Below are 16,289 nucleotides of genomic sequence, written 5' to 3' on the forward strand. Positions count from 1 at the left end.
GCTGAGCCGCCCACCTCTGACCCCGCTGCTCGTGTGTGTTGGTCACAGGGGCAGAGGAGGTGCTGCTGCTGGCCCGGCGGACGGACCTGCGGAGGATCTCGCTGGACACGCCGGACTTCACGGACATCGTGCTGCAGGTGGACGACATCCGGCACGCCATCGCCATTGACTACGACCCGCTGGAGGGCTACGTCTACTGGACGGACGACGAGGTGCGGGCCATCCGCAGGGCATACCTGGACGGGTCGGGGGCGCAGACGCTGGTCAACACCGAGATCAACGACCCTGACGGCATCGCGGTCGACTGGGTGGCCCGCAACCTCTATTGGACTGACACCGGCACCGACCGCATCGAGGTGACGCGCCTCAACGGCACCTCCCGCAAGATCCTGGTGTCCGAGGACCTGGACGAGCCCCGCGCCATCGTGCTGCACCCCGTGATGGGGTAAGGCTGGGAGCTGGGCCGAGGGGGGCCGGGGTCCCGGAGCTTTCTCCCCTTCAGGAGGAAGCAGATGTCTGGTTTAGGAGAGCTTGCCTTTCTAATGAGCTCCCAGGTGATGGGCTGATCTGGGAACCAGACTGAGAAGCTCCAACACAGAGCTTGGTTAGGTTTATAGAAAACCCTAGAGACCTTGGGTAAGGCATTTCCCACCCTGGGCTTCAGTCTCCTCACCTGCGAAATAGCGCTGTCCACCGTGAAATTTCTGGGCCAGCAGTGATGGTGAGAGTGATGGCCGCCGCAGCCCTTACTCCACATGTGCCGAGTCTCTTCTGCGCACATTCCATGCTGCAGGCACCTTTCCCTCTTGCCCTCACCTGCCGGGGTAGGTCCGTTGGAAGATGCTGAAGCCCAGAGAGGTTAAGTGACTTGCCCAAGGTCACACAGCTGGGAGGCGGGACTTGGATCTGGCAGTCTGGTTCCAACTTTCCCTTGTAGGATTCTGTGAATCTTGTCCATCAGGGTAGGAGCCTTTCTGAGACACCGCCCTGCCCCAGCAGCTCAGAGGGTAGCAGCTGAGCACCTTCCTGCAGCTTCATGACCAAGAACGTGAAACTGGCAGACCCTAAGTGGGGGGCGGGGAGCCCTGAGAGCTCTTGAGGGCTGGGATTGGGGCTGCAGGGAAGCCCCCGGCCCTCGGTGTGGGATGGGCCCCCATCAGTGGGCCCGAGTCCTGGGCACGGCCTGGAGGAGCTGGGAGGGCGGCACTGGGAGACAGCCCCGGGGTGATCGCTGCGGGGGTGGTAACTGAGCTGCGCGGGCCGTAAGCATGGTAACCGGAGCACCCAGGGGTCTCTGGGTGCTCTTCCTTTTTCCCCTGGGGCTGAGGCTCCAAGTGACCTGACCCTGCAGGAGGCCTGGTGGCTGGCAGGCTTGCAGCCCATCTGCCCGGGGAGCCTGCGCTCTCAGCCCTGCTCCGTGTGGAGCTGCCTCTGTCTCTAGAAGCCCAGGGGCGTGGTCCTCGGGGTGGGTCACAGGGCTGTGGCTGGACAGGCCCGGGCCTTGAGCCTCGAGCACCGTGGAGCCCAGGGTGGGGCGGTCCGGCAGACAGACGCAGCTCCGTATCGTCTGCCGGGGAGCAAGACCATCCCTCGGGGAGGGCAGGTGGGTGTGAGAGGCCAGTCCCCTGGGTCTGCGGGGCAAGGAGGCAGGAGCTCGTCACCAGTGCTGGGAGCCGGGCTCTGGGCTGGGGAGATGGGGACCTGCTCCCTGCCTGCCCTGACGGAAGCTATCAGGTCAGTGCTCTGCCGGCCTCACTCGAGGGCCCTGTCCTCCCCTGTGGGATGGGGTCGGGTTCTTCTGTGCTGGGTTTGCTCAGGGCACAGTTCTGGATGCTTCCCTGGACTGAAGTGTGCACGCAGACACACAGACACACACACAGACACACACGCGTCTCACGTTGTTTCTCGGGCCAACAGACAGCCTGTGGGCTGCTGAGCTTGGCACGCAGGGCCCTTGAGCTCCTTGAAGGAGGTTCCGCTCTGCCTCCCTCTCTCCCTCTGGGTGCGCGTTCCCTGCAGCCCCGGGACCCTCAGCCGGGTGTCTGCTGGCTGCAGTCCCAGAGCCCCAGCTAGTTAAGCCCCTGCTGTTCCCCGCGGAGCTCCTGGTGCTGCCCACCGGCTCAGGCGTGATGAGGGTGGGCACCGTTCTCAGTCCCAGGGGTGGACCCGGGACATGACGGACAGGCAGCCTCACGGACGTGTGCTTCTTCTCCAGCCTCATGTACTGGACAGACTGGGGGGAAAACCCAAAAATCGAGTGCGCCAACCTGGACGGGCAGGAGCGGCACATTCTGGTCAATACCTCCCTGGGCTGGCCCAACGGCCTGGCGCTCGACCTGCAGGAGGGCAAGCTCTACTGGGGAGACGCCAAGACGGACAAAATCGAGGTAAGCGTCCCCACTGCGGGTCCCCCGCTGTTCTGTGGAGGTGGGGGCACGGCCCGTCGGTCCCTGGCCCTGGGGCTTTCCACCTTCTTGGGTCCTGCCTGGAGCACAGGGCAGACCCTACTGGCATGTTTCTCAGTGGTGAAGGGCTGCAGGGTGAGTTTTCTGGAGGTGGCCTGAGCATTCCTGGAGGACTGGCTCATGTCTTCCTGCCATGGGCTGTCCCTCCTTGGGTCTCAGGGTTTGCCTCTGGGCACCCAGTGAGTGCCAGCTCTGCTGCACGTCTGGGTAGATGTGCCCAGCAGATGCTCCTCCGTCTTTATGCCAAGTCACTTCAGTCGTGTCCGACTCTTTGCAGCCCATGGACTGTAGCCCGCCAGGCGCCTCTGTCCATGGGATTCTCCAGGCAAGAACACTGGAGTGGGTTGCCATTCCCTCCTCCAGGGGATCTTCCCGACCCAGGGATCGAACCTGCATCTCTTGCATTGTCTCCTGCATCGCAGGTGGATTCTTTACCCCTGAGCCACCGGCTTCTCTGGTGTGCCCCTCAAAGGACAAATTTCGTGAACCTTGGGGGTCAGGCTGTCAGCCCAGGTGTGGACACCCCTCCTAGGGTCCTGTGGAGTCGGGGCTTCGGGAGAACAGCCTCAGGTGAGGGGCCGTGTCTCCTTTCCTGATGGCATCGTTGGACTCCAGGTGGGCGGGGGACCGTCAGAGGAGGCCCCTCCGGGTCAGCCCGGTGACGGGGCAGCTTCTGGCAGTGGTTCCGTCTCCAAGAGGTTATGCCCCCGCCAGAGGTTAAGGTGCCGAGTGTCTTCTCCGGCCTGTCTGGCCGTGTTGCCTTGGAGGGGAGAGGGGAGTCTCTTCAGCATGGTCATGCTCATGGCCTGGCTCCGGGTTCTGAGCCAGGGCACCGGCAGAAAGGAGCCCCACGTGGAGTCAGCTGGCTTCCCTTTGAAGCGGGCGGCAGTCCAGCTCCTGCTTCACGGGGCAGCTGCGGCGGGTCCCCCGGGGCGAGCGGGGAGGAGAACCAAGCCCTGGAGCCCACGAGGTGGGGATTCCTCTGGCCTCCGCTGGCCAGTGGTGGCGGCACATGGATGGATTTGTGGAACAGGGTCCTGACCGAGGGGTCGAGGGGGGACAGCAGGGGAGGGGGCTACGAAGCCTTGCAGGTGGGCCTCCTGTCGCCTTGTCTGTGACAGCGTCCTGGACGGCAGGGTCAGGCCAGCCCAGGTCAGCACCCCCTCAGGGGGCTTAGCGCGGGGCGGCTCCCAGCGTGGGGTGCAGGTGGAGATGGGCTCAGGGCTGGCTCGCCCAGGGAGACAGCCCTGAGGCGCCCTCCCCAGCCTCGGGGACCAGAGGTGGGCTGGTCAATCAAGGTTGGAGCCGTCTGGGGTGCGTGTGGGTGCAGGCTTGCCTCCCTGCAGCCCCAGAGCTCCCTATGCCTCCTGCCCTACTGACTTGGGTCTGGAGTTCCCCTGCGGCGCCTCCTTAACCCTTGTCCTGAGTCTGGAGCCCTTGGGGGTGGAAGTTCCTGCCACCGGTGATCAGCCCTTCCTGTTACTCCGGCCACACCCGGGGCCCCGGCCTCTCATCCACTTCCCGCTCCCAGCCAGGCTCCCAGCCAGGCTCCCAGCCCCTACCCCTCCGACCTGCCCCTCCTCTCTTGCGCCCCTCTTGCGCCACGAGATTCAACTTTATTGGTAAAAGTATCTGGGACTTGCTGGCTCCCTATTTAGTCTCAAATCGACGGCCCCTTTGGCCCAGCATCTCCCTCCTTTTCTCTCTGACTGGCTTCTTGGTAGACGCCAAGCCCATGACAGCCTAGCGAGGGTTCTCCCCCGGCGGATCCATCCATCCAGAGCTTGTTCTCGAGGCCACATGCCCAGCTGCTCCGGCTCTCTCTCCCGGAAGCATTGATTCTTGGGCACTCAGACTTCTTTATGGTCCAACTTTCACATCCGTACATGATGTGGAACAGCCAGAGCTTTTGACTGTGTAATGAAATAGATAACCCCTTCATGGATTACAGCCTTGTTGTGGCAAAGGGACTTGCAGATTTCGTTATATATGTCACAAGTGTGATAAGAATAGAAATAAAGTGCTCAATAAATGTGATGTGCTGAAGCCATCCCCTGACCCTGGCCTGTCAAAGGACTGTCTTCCACGAAACCCGTCTCTGGTGCCAAAAAGGCTGGGGACCATTGAAGGAGAGGCAGGAGTCCCGCCCTTTATTAATCCTGAAATAGGCAAAGCGTTTACACAGCCCTGTGCGCACACCATGATCGGGCAAGGTCCCTGGGTGGCAGTTTCAGCCATTCCTGAATAAGAGCAAGGTCCAGTCTTGCCCTCTGTGGCCTGCGGTATCTTCTAAAGCTTCCTCCCTAGGGGCCTCCCTGGTGGCTAAGACTGTAAAGAATCTGCCCGCCTTGCAGGAGACTGGGGTTCGATCCCTGAGTCTGGAAGATCCCCTGGAGAAGGGAATGGCTACACGCTCCAGTGCCTGGAGAATGCCGTGGTTAGAGGAGCCTGTCGGGCTCCAGTCCACGGAGTCACAAAGAGCTGGACACGACTGAGTGGATAACCCTTCCAGTCTCACTTCTCCCCAGGGTTGCTCTGACGCCCGGGTGCGAGAAGCAGAAGTCTCATGGGCCGACCCTGTAGACCTGTTTGGCCCATCTTTGAGGCAGGAAGTGTCGCCTGTGTGTGGGTTACCTGGTACTTGCTGGAGGCCCTAGGGGTCACCCGGACTCCTTGCAACTCCCCTACCCCCACCCCGATGTCTTCCTCAGCCAGGGCCCTGGGGAGCTGGTGTCCTTGCAGCTGACATCTGCTGCTGGTTGTCTGCCGTCAGGGTGGGTGCTCATGGGAAGTACCCGGTGGGGATCGCCTCCCCAGGGGGGCAGGCAGGCCAAGGAGGAGTCACAGACTAAGATGAAAATACATCTGTCCCCCTGCTCCTGACATTTCCTGAGTTGGTGGAGGTGACTTCCAGCACACATGGAATAAACCCTCATTGGAGGAGTGATGGATGGGCTGTGTGTCCAGGTCCACGAACCCTGGGGAAGAAGGGTGCAGGGCCCCTGAGCAACGGGGCCACAAGCTCTTCAGGTGTGTGTGGGTATGTGTGTCAGAGCTTTTGAATTACGTGAATCAAAATAACCAGGGCAGTTTTAATTTGGTCTTTTATGTGAGTATAGTTATTCCATCAGAGAGCAGAAGTCTTTTTCCTTGTTTTTTTTTTTTTTTTTTAATGTGGGCTATTTCTAAAGTCTTTATCAAATATGTTACAACACTGCTTCCTTTTTCTTAAAAATGTTTTGGGTATTTTTTGGCCTTGAAGCATGTGGGATCCCAGCTCCCTGACCAGACATCAAATCCACATCCCCCACATTGGATGGCGAAGTCCCACCCACTGGACCGCCAGGAAAGTCCCTCTTTTTCCTTGAAGAGTCATGCTTTCAAAGTATTGGTCCTGGGAATCACACCCCCTTGCATGGCTGAGTGCTGGAAACGGCATTCAGTGTAAGGAAAGTGCAGTTCAGGCGACTTTTTGAGGTCCTCTGGTTTGTGGGTGGCCATGCAGACCCCGCTGGAGAAGGCAATGTCACCCCACTCCAGTACTCTTGCCTGGAAAATCCCAGGGACGGAGGAGCCTGGTGGGCTGCAGTCCATGGGGTCGCTGGGAGTCGGACATGACTGAGTGACTTCCCTTTCACTTTTCACTTTCATGCATTGGAGAAGGAAATGGCAGCCCACTCCAGCGTTCTTGCCTGGAGAATCCCAGGGACGGGGGAGCCTGGTGGGCTGCCATCTATGGGGTCACACAGAGTCGGACACGACTGAAGCGACCTAGCAACAGCAGCGGTGGCAGCATGCCGACCCCGCAGCAGTGGGTCCTGCCCCTTGACACAGCTGAGGGTGGGCTTCTCTGGGGTCTGCCCTCCCTTCCTCCCTTCGCACAGCTGTTCTGCAGGTTGTGCAATGAGCTGGTCGGGGGATGGGTGTGTTCTTCCTGCCACCCCCACTTCCCCTACCCCAGACCTGGGTCTGGAGTGTGAGGTCAGCTGAGCATAGGAGGCCGGAGGCCTAGAGGTCAGAGAGAGCACACTGCACGCAGGCCCCTTCCACATCTGGCTTGGCCATTTGGACATAACTTCCTGGAGGCATCTAGTTTCCTTTCCTGAAAATCAAGGGCAGGGGAACTTCTCGAGCAGGGGTTGAAAACTGTGGACCGGAGGCCAGACTGCCTGATGTGTGCCACTATCAAATGCTTGGGGGTTTCTACACTTACCTTTTTGCTGACCTGCGTGGCTCATGGGATCTTAGTTCCTCAACCAGGGATTGAACCTGGGCCCAGCAGTGAAAGTTCCGAGTCCTAACCACTGGACCGTCAAGGAATTTCTTACACTTCTAAATGAAAACAATCAAAAGAGTACTATCTCATGGCATGTGAAATTTATATGAAATCCCAATTTTTTTGTTTTTTGCACGAATGAAGTGTTATTGGGACATATTCCATTCTGTTCAGCTGCTCAGTCATTTCTGACTCTTTACGACCCCATGGACTGCAGCACTCCAGGCCTCCCTGTCCTGGAGGTTATTCAAACTCATGTCCATTGAGTTGGTGATGCCATCCAACCATCTCATCCTCTGTCGTCCCCTTCTCCTCCTGCCTTCAATCTTTCCCAGCATCAGAGTTTTTTCCAATGATTCAGTTCTTCGCATCAGGTGTCCAAAGTATTGGAGCTTCAGCTTCATCATCAGTCCTTCCAATGAATATTCAGGACTGATTTCCCTTAGGATGGACCAGTTGGATCTCCTTGCAGTCCAAAGGACTCTCAAGAGTCTTCTCCAACACCACAGTTCAAAAGCATGAGTTCTTTGGCACTCAGCTGTCTTCATAGTCCAACTCTCACATCTGTACATGACTACTAGAAAAACCAAAGCTTTGACTAGATGGACCTTTGTTAGCAAAGTAATGTCTTTGCTTTTTTTTTTAATATAAATTTATTTATTTTAATTGGAGGCTAATTACTTTACAGTATGGTATTGGTTTTGCCATACATCAACGTGAATCCGCCACGGGTTGTCTCTGCTTTTTAATACACTGTCTAGGTTGGTCATAACTTTTCTTCCAAGGAGCAAGCGTCTTTTAATTTCATGGCTGCAGTCACCATGTGCAGTGATTTTGGAGCCCCCCAAAATTAAGTCTCTCACTGTTTCCATTGTATTCCCTTCTATTTGCTGTGAAGTGAGGGGACCAGATGCCATGATCTTAGTTTTCTGAATGTTGAGTTTTAAGCCAACTTTTTCACTCTCCTCTTTCAGTTTCAACAAGAGGCTCTTTAGTTCTTCACTTTCTGCCATAAGGGTGGTGTCATCTGCATATCTGAGATATTGGGACACACTCACACTTATTTTAGGCTCCTTCCATGGCTGTTTTTCTGTGACAATAACCTTATGGCCTCAAAGCTGAAAATATTTACACTCCTTTTCAGAAACTGCTTGCTAGCCCCTCTCCTGGACGATCCGCCTCCCATGCTCTCTTCTGGCCCCCATGTTGTCGATCGGATTTGTTCTTTCTGGATTCTGTTCTGATGCGTTGCCCACCCCGGAGGCTGATGGATGGGTTCCCATGTCTGTCTCCTCGCCCTCCGTTAGGGGGTCCAGGGAAGGTGGGGGTCCCTGAGTTGGGCCCAGAGGGAGCCTGGGGGGCTGACATGTGTCTCCCTGTAGACAGGCCGCGCTCGTCTGCTCCAGGATTTGGGAAAGGCCTGGCCCAGCAGAGTTACTTTAACAGATCTGTTGGGTTTGGTCAAGGTGTGCTGAAAGCTGCTGTGAAAAAGGCTGCCGTGGGATCACTTATTTTCTTGAGTGTTAGAGTCTTGATGTTCTTCCAAGTTGGAGGGCTTGCTGGGTGTTTCATGGGGTCTGTAATTGAGACCCTGCTTCCAAAGAGGAAGCGGGGAGGGCTTCCGAGGCAGAGAGGTGCCCTGCCAGCCCAGAGCCCGCGGGTCTGTGCTTGTGATGGGAGCCACCAGCCTGGCCCCGGGGAGCAGCTCACAGCCTCCCCCACTTTGTTCTGGAAAACCGAGACGGCGGGATGGGGCGGGGGGACAGGCAGAAACAGGGAGGTGCTTCTGGGCAGCGTCCGCCCCCCTCAATCTTCCTGGGTCTTCTGGGGGCTCACATTCATTATTCCTAAGCTGGGAAAATGTACTTCCTTACATCAGTCAGTAGAACGTGCGCTTACTTATGTCTGGAGTGGAGTTATTAAAAGAAATGAAGAAAATGTGGACCTAGAGAAGGACAAGAAAGGTCTCTAAAGAGATATTGCTGACCCTTCGGTGTATAGCAGGCAGAGTCTTTAGTTTCAAGACGTGGATTGTTTTTCTTGTACTGATCTGTATCCACAGCCCCTGCCTAACCCTGGGTATTCAGTGTCAGAGAAGGAGCAGGCGTGTTGCCTGTGTGTTTGTGAGTGTGAGACGGGCCGTGTGTTCTTGGAGACGCTCTTCCTCTTGCTGTGCACTTCCTCAGGCGAGACCCCTTCCCAGGTCCAAGCGCTGTGTAAAGCATGTGTTCACCATCTTTATGTGCCTTCATGTTGTGGGGCCACAACCAGAACCAGCACCCTGGACCAGCTTGGAGTGCTCCTGCATCCGTCGCCCGACCCCTGGGCCTAACCCGCGGGCCAGGAGTAGAGCCCAGAGCTCTACCCAGAAATCCTGCTGCCCGGGGTCTGCAAGCCAGCTCATGACACAGGAGATGGTCCCTCAACTGGACGGCTCATTGCGCCCCTTGCGGGCCCGTACCTGGCCTTCCAGTTCTGATGTAATTGCCCCTGATGGGGCCCAGCCACAGTTGTTTGGTTAAGTTCCCAGGGTAACTTAGCTGCCCCCCTTAACTGCGGGTGGACAGACTGAGGTCCATGGGGTGCAGGGAGTCGGCCGTGGACAGAGCCGGGGTGGGGTCCCCGGCTGCAGGGTCCAGAGCTGCCTGTCCCGCCCCCCACCGTTTGACCCGGCAGTTTTGAGTTCTGTCCTGTGCTGCCCGACAACAGAGGACCAAAGTCTTTTCTGTTCAGCACATACCCAATCTGTCTTACGTGTGTGCCACCTGCACAACAGAAGGCTTGGGTCCTCTCTGATGAGCTGGAAATATAATCTGGCTGCACGAGGCCTGTTGAGACTTGCCTTTAATTCATCGTGTCTCTTTGATCCTGGCCTGAGAACCCAAAGTTCGGATGTTGCGTTTTTATCGTCTTCCTTTGCACATCGGCTTCTACTGATCATCTGTCATCACAAGCACATCTTACCCTGTTTGTCTGTGTGTTTCGGTTGGTTAAGGCATTCTTATGTTTGACAGTACTTTTCTCATCTGTGGCTTTTGTGGTTGATGCTTTTAATCAACACTGACTCTTAAGAAGATTTAGCTTTTACATCTCAGAGTCAACGGCCACCAGCGTGTAGCTGGGAGGGCTTCCCTGGTGGCTCAGCAGTAAAGAAGACACCTGCCAATGCAGGAGATGCAGGTTTGATCCCAGGGTTGGGAAGATCCCCTGGAGTAGGAAATGGCAACCCTCCCTAGTGTTGTGCCCGGGAAATCCTGTGGACAGAGGAGCCTGGTGGGCTATAGTCCATGGGGTCACAAAAGAGTTGGGTAGGACTTAGCGACTCAACAAGTATGTCTGGGGTTGGATATCGTCTTAGAGCTCTGAGCTCAGACTTAGAAGCAGACGTGTCCTCAGAGTTCACCTGGTCCTGACCGAGCAAGAAATTAGTCCACAGGCAAGTGGGAGGCCTTGTCTGGGTTAGTGCGTTCCTGGTCCAGCCTTTTGAAACTGGGCTCTGTGTCGGGGGTGGTGATCTGTGCCTCCTTATGCTGTGTCTGGGCAGACATTGCTAATCAATGAGCCTATCCCTGGTTGGAGAACCTACACCTTGGTACTCCAGGCAGCCACGGCCAGTCAATCAGCGATGGCGAGAGGATACCTGTTTTCCTTGCCTGCCCCTCTCAGCACAGCATGCACACCCAGGTCAGGGAGGCAGTAGGGAAGAGCCCCTGAATGGCACCATCACTGAAGACATCATTCATCCAGCTGCCTCAGTGAGCCATGGTGCCTGGCCTGGCCAGATGCTGCTGGGGCCCATCCCGTTCCAGGCCGCTCAGGCCCGAGGCTGGCTCAGCGCCGTGTCTGCCATCCTGCAGGTGATCAATGTCGACGGGACCAAGCGGCGGACCCTCCTGGAGGACAAGCTCCCGCACATTTTCGGATTCACGCTGCTGGGGGACTTCATCTACTGGACCGACTGGCAGCGGCGTAGCATCGAGCGTGTGCACAAGGTCAAGGCCAGCAGGGACGTCATCATCGACCAGCTGCCCGACCTAATGGGGCTCAAGGCCGCGAATGTGGCCAAGGTCGTCGGTGAGTCCGGTCAGCCTCCAGCCGGGGGCCAGCCCTGCCACAGGCTCCCCTTTGGTCCACAGGCAGCCAAGCTGGAGGCTGAAGCTGGGGGTGTGTGTGCCGGGCTGGGGCACCGGCTCTGGGGCTGGACAGGGCAGGAGGTGGTGAGAATACAGGACATGTGATGGGGTGGGGTGTGGACCGGGCACAGTGAGTGGGCACGGCTGGCAGTTGTTGCTCTTACGGTGGCTAACACTCGCCTACTGCGTGCCAGGCTCTGGCTGAGCGCCTTAGTACAGCCCTCTACACTAATGACAAGGCGGCCCCGTTAGTGCCGGGGCATACAAATGGGTGGCCAAGCTCAAGACTCACGCCTGAGGCTGCCCTGACCTCATTGCTGGGCGGGGCTGAGATCGTTATCCAGTCTGACAGGCTGGACCCTAAAATGCACACCGTGTATCTAAAAGCTGGGATCTGCAGAAAGTTCCCTTGACACAGTGACTTGTCGCTTGATGACTAGGATTCCCAGTGCAAGTCCACAGTCTATATTGGGAACAGCAGTGTCCAGCTGTGCCGGGGGGACAGAAGCGGGGATGGGACAGTGGGCTCTGTAGGGACAGGGAGTCGTCCCCACCTGGGGTCCCGGTGCCTAGTCCTACACCTTCTCATCAGAGACACTCAGTTGACCTTCGCTGGAGGGAGGGACGGGGGACTGACCAGAGAGGCCCCAGGGCTTGCCCTCAAGTTGCTTCTAGTCCAGTGGGTGAGCTCTGCTGCCAGGCTGGTGAGTAGAGCTGAGATGTGAAAGAGATGCCTGGCTTTAAAATGCAAGGGAGGGCATTTGAGCGTGGAATTTGGGGAGCAGGTGGGGGGCAGGGTCTGCCCGGCAGAAGGGACAGCTGAGCACGGGCCTGGAGGTGCGGCCTGAGGGGCACCTGGGGGGTGGGGCGGGGACGGTGTACCCCTGTCTCCAGGAGAGGTCTTTGGTCTCAGCCTGCCCTCCTCAGACCAGATGATGGAATCAACACACTTGGTTTACCAGCTGCCTTGGAAAGCACTTTCTTTATCTACGGCAGAGTGCAAAGCCCACCAGGGAATGGGTGTTTGAAAAGCAAAGAATAAAGCCGCAGAGATAAGAAACATGATGCCTCTATGGGGTGTGATTTAAAGTTGAGAAATTGGGTCCCTTCCCACCTTCTCTCTCTCTCTCGTCAGGATTTACTGAGAAAGATGGCAGAGAGGATTTCTTTTTTTAGCTGAAATATTTAACACGAAATTAAAGCCAATTTTAACAGCATTGCGGCAGAGTGAGTCTAACAGGCTGGCCCAAAATAAAATATATGCTGACTACTGTCTGCTGGAATAAGAAACAGGCGCCTTGGGCCGTCCTGGGTGAATCTGAGATGTCGAGGGCGCTGAGAATGTCGGGGACTCGGAGGAGGAACCATCCGGGTGGTGACTTGGGCTGCAGTCTGGTTGCTCAGCAGGCGGGGAGGCCAGGCCCAGCAGGCAAGGGGGAGCAGAGGGCGAGGCGTCCCCAGGCGGCTTTGAGGAGGGGGGCGTTCAAGTGTGCAGGGAGGCCCGGGGCCTGGAGCCAGGGGGGACCCGGGTTTCCACCAACCCTACCTGCTGTCCCCTAGTGGCGCCTGGGGGAGATGAAGCCACATACGACCAGGAGCCACCGCCCCCCCCCATTGCAGGGCCACTGGGCCTAGAACCTGTGTCTTTCCGTCCAGGAACCAACCCGTGTGCGGACAGGAATGGGGGCTGCAGCCACCTGTGCTTCTTCACGCCCCGTGCCACCAAGTGCGGCTGCCCCATCGGCCTGGAGCTGCTGAGCGACATGAAGACCTGCATCGTGCCCGAGGCCTTCCTGGTGTTCACCAGCCGGGCCGCCATCCACCGGATCTCCCTGGACACCACCAACAACGATGTGGCCATCCCGCTCACGGGCGTCAAGGAGGCGTCCGCCCTGGACTTCGATGTGTCCAACAATCACATCTACTGGACCGACGTCAGCCTGAAGGTACGGCGGCGGGGTGTCCTGCTGTTCACCTCCCCTGTGAATACCTGCTGGCGATGGTATCGCCTCAGAGGCTTAAAAAAGGCTTTCTTTTTTTAATAGGTTTTCTTTTGGGGGGCCATACCATGTATGATCTTAGCTGTCCAGTCATGAGAGAGCACGATGCATGAGCCCCCTGCGTCGGGAGCAGAGTATTAACTCCTGGACCACTGGGAAGTCCCTTAATCTGTTTTTTTAATGATTTATTTATTTGGCTGGGCCAGGCCTTCGTTGTGGCACTTGGGGTTTTCAGTCTTCGTTGTACAAGCGGGATCTTTCCTCTCGGCACGTGGGATCTAGCTCCCCGACCAGGGATTGAACCCAGGTCCCCTGCACTGGGAGTGTGGAGTCTTAGCCCCTAGGCCAGCAGGGAGTCCCAATAGTTTTGTTTTGTTTTTTTAATTGAAGTTTAGTTGCTGTGCAATGTCCGTAGCGAGTGCACAGTATAGTGATTGACCATTTTGAAAGCTTAGACTCCATGTATCGCTACTGAAAGTACTGGCTGTCGGCCAGGGTCTCCTTGTAGCCTATTTTATCCCTAACAGTTTGCACCTTCACTCTCCTGCCCTGATGTTGCCCCCTGTCCCCTCTCCCCACTGGTATCCACTGTATCTGCCAGTCTGTTCCTTTTTGTTATATTCGCTATTTGTTGCAGTGTTTATACTCCCATATAAGTGATACGCTACAGTATGTGTTTTTCTCTGTCTGACTTATGACAAAGCATAATACCCTCCAAGTCTGTGCATGTTGTTACAGATGGCAAAATTTCATTCTTTTTAATGGCTGAGTGTAAAAAACTAAAAGAAAAAAACTATAGAGAGTTCCTTGGTGGTCCAGCGGTTAGGACTCTGTGCCTCCACTGCAGGGGGCACAGGTTCTATCTGGGTCGGGGAACTAAGATCCCACAAGCTGCAGGGCGCAGCTAAAAATAAATTTTTAAAAATTAAAACAAAAATTAAAAAAATATTTATTGTGGCTTGATTCAAACCAATAGAACCCTAGTGAACCCATGTTAATACCTAAGCATGAATGATTGCAATGAGTGGATCTGGTGAACACACAGGTGGCTATTTCTAGAGTGATTATGTACCCGTGTGTCTTTTGATTCACCCCACTCACTCCCTCACAAGTGCCCACTTACTTAACAAGCTTTCTTTGTTCTGGGTGCTAGTGCAAATATCCTGGATAAATACAGGAGAGCCCCCTTTATCTTCTCAAGTAGAGTTTTGCAAACTGGTCCTTGGGCCAGCCTCCTGACTTTGTCAGTAAAGTTTTATTGGAACAGCGGTACCCGTTTGCCTGTGGATCCTCCGCACCTGCTTTTGTGCCCCTGAGCTTGCGTGCTGAGTCACTTCCGTTGTGTCTGACTCTTTGCGACCCCTTGGACTGGAGCCCACCAGGCTTCTCTGTCTGTGGGATTTGCCAGCAAGAATACTGAAGTGGGTTGCCATGCCCTCCTGCAGGGGATCTTCCCGACCCAGGTCGAGTCTGCGTCTCTTGTGTGTCCTGCGTTGGCAGGCAGGTTCTTTACCACCAGCGCCGCCTCGGGAGCCACTAGGCGGTGGCAAATCCATGTGCCCTGTGGAGCCTGAGATATTTACCAGAAACATCCTCTAACCCCTGTTCTAAAGCACGGAACACTGAACGGTGTAGTCATCTACCTTTTATTCTACCATTGGGATTACATGGTTCGTAAGGTTTTTTTCTGATTGTAAAAGTCATAGGGTTCACTGTAGAAAGAGAGAAAAATATACAGAAAAGGTATAAAGAAGAAAATAAAACACCCACACCTCCATCGTTTCGAGTCAGCCACTGATGCCGTTTTAGAGTATCTCCTTGCATTTTTTCCCTGCGTTAGTGTTTCTCATAATCAGTCATATGCTACATAGAATTCTGTATCCTGTGTTTTTTTCGTCACATTATAACATATTTTGTCTCAAGCTATTACAAACTTTGTGTGTAAATTCTTTAAATATTCTGTAATATAATTAAATTCTTTAAATGTGTAATTTGACATAATTCTTTAAATGTGTAAATTACTCTACTGTGCATATATTTCTTAATCATTGCCTTATTTTAAATGGCCTTCCAGTTTTTTCCCAACTCTAAACCATACCACAGTAACAGATATCTCTGTGTATAAAGTCTCTTTTGTATTTTCTTTCCTTTGAATAACATTTCAAGAGGAAGATTACTGGGTGAAAGATCCAAGGATTTCTTTTTTAGGATGTAACTATTTTGAAGGGTCCTGAGACATGTATATATAATATACTTATATAATGATATATTATTTATAATAATGTACTATTATATAATATGTTTACATAGTTTAAAAAGTATATATATATATATATATTGCCAAATTGTTTCTTCTAAAGAGGTTGTGTTTTAAAAGTTCCTTTAAAAACTCGAATGTTGAGGGGCAATAGATAGAAGGAATAAAAAGAATAGAAACTCAAATGTTGTGATCTGGCCCCTCATCAGTAGCTGGTCAGTTGCTGATGGTGGTTATGGTCAGCAGTCGCTCCAGCATCACCTGGTGAGACGTCTGCCGAAACTCTGCTTCCTAACGGGTGGCCTCTCCTTCTCCCCACTCCCAGACCATCAGCCGGGCCTTCATGAATGGGAGCTCCGTGGAGCACGTGATCGAGTTTGGCCTCGACTACCCGGAAGGCATGGCCGTTGATTGGATGGGCAAGAACCTCTACTGGGCAGACACCGGGACCAACAGGATTGAAGTGGCCCGGCTGGACGGGCAGTTCCGGCAGGTCCTCGTGTGGAGGGATCTAGACAACCCGCGGTCACTGGCCCTGGACCCCACCAAAGGGTAAGGGCCGCTTTGCCAGCCCGTGCGCCCGTGCCCCCACCACCTCTCCACACCAGCCAGTGCAGTGATGCCCCGAGGCACACGGCTGCCCGCTGCCCATCGACACTGCAGTTGAGAGTAGTAATGACCACTGTGAGCTTGGAGGTGGCCGGGACCAGCAGGACTCTTGCGGGGCAGGGGTCATCTGGTTCATTTCACAGTCGGGACACTGAGGCCCAGAGCAGAAGCAGGCAGGAAGGGAGGCCCCCGTATCAGGCATCACCCGGGCCCTTCCAGGGGAGCCTCTCGTAGGAGCGCCCAGGGGCCCTGCCAGCGTGAATATCTTTGTACCTGATTTCACGGATAGCGTGGATGTCTCTGTACCTGATTTCACAGATGCAGAAACTGAGGCTCGGAGAAGCTCAGTGACTGAAGGTCACCGAAGGTCATGTCAGTGGTCCAAGAAGTCCTATCCAGATCCCTGTCCAGAGCTTCTCCTCCTGGCCTCTTGCAGCCGCTTGGCTGCAGATTAAAACCTGCCTTGCAAGGCACATGCTTTGATCTGTCAAGCAGCCTGGGGGCCCTGTCCTGGGGCCAGAGGGCCGGGCGGAGTCTTCCTCTGCATGC

At 55.2% G+C, this 16,289-nt stretch overlaps 1 protein-coding gene across 4 annotated transcripts in view; it reads left to right on the forward strand.

The window, feature by feature from the left end:
* The window catches only part of LRP5 (LDL receptor related protein 5), a 124,079-nt gene that overhangs the window by 71,577 nt on the left and 36,213 nt on the right, over positions 1–16,289 (forward strand). For all 4 annotated transcript variants that reach the window (XM_070782579.1, XM_070782581.1, XM_070782580.1 and 1 more), the window contains 5 exons: positions 49–445; positions 2,216–2,387; positions 10,599–10,815; positions 12,531–12,820; positions 15,457–15,683. In XM_070782579.1, coding sequence (XP_070638680.1) covers positions 49–445; positions 2,216–2,387; positions 10,599–10,815; positions 12,531–12,820; positions 15,457–15,683 — 1,303 coding nt within the window. The remainder of the gene's footprint in view (positions 1–48; positions 446–2,215; positions 2,388–10,598; positions 10,816–12,530; positions 12,821–15,456; positions 15,684–16,289) is intronic.

This window comes from Bos indicus, chromosome 29, assembly GCF_029378745.1.
Source record: "Bos indicus isolate NIAB-ARS_2022 breed Sahiwal x Tharparkar chromosome 29, NIAB-ARS_B.indTharparkar_mat_pri_1.0, whole genome shotgun sequence".
Taxonomy (NCBI): Eukaryota; Metazoa; Chordata; class Mammalia; order Artiodactyla; family Bovidae; genus Bos; species Bos indicus.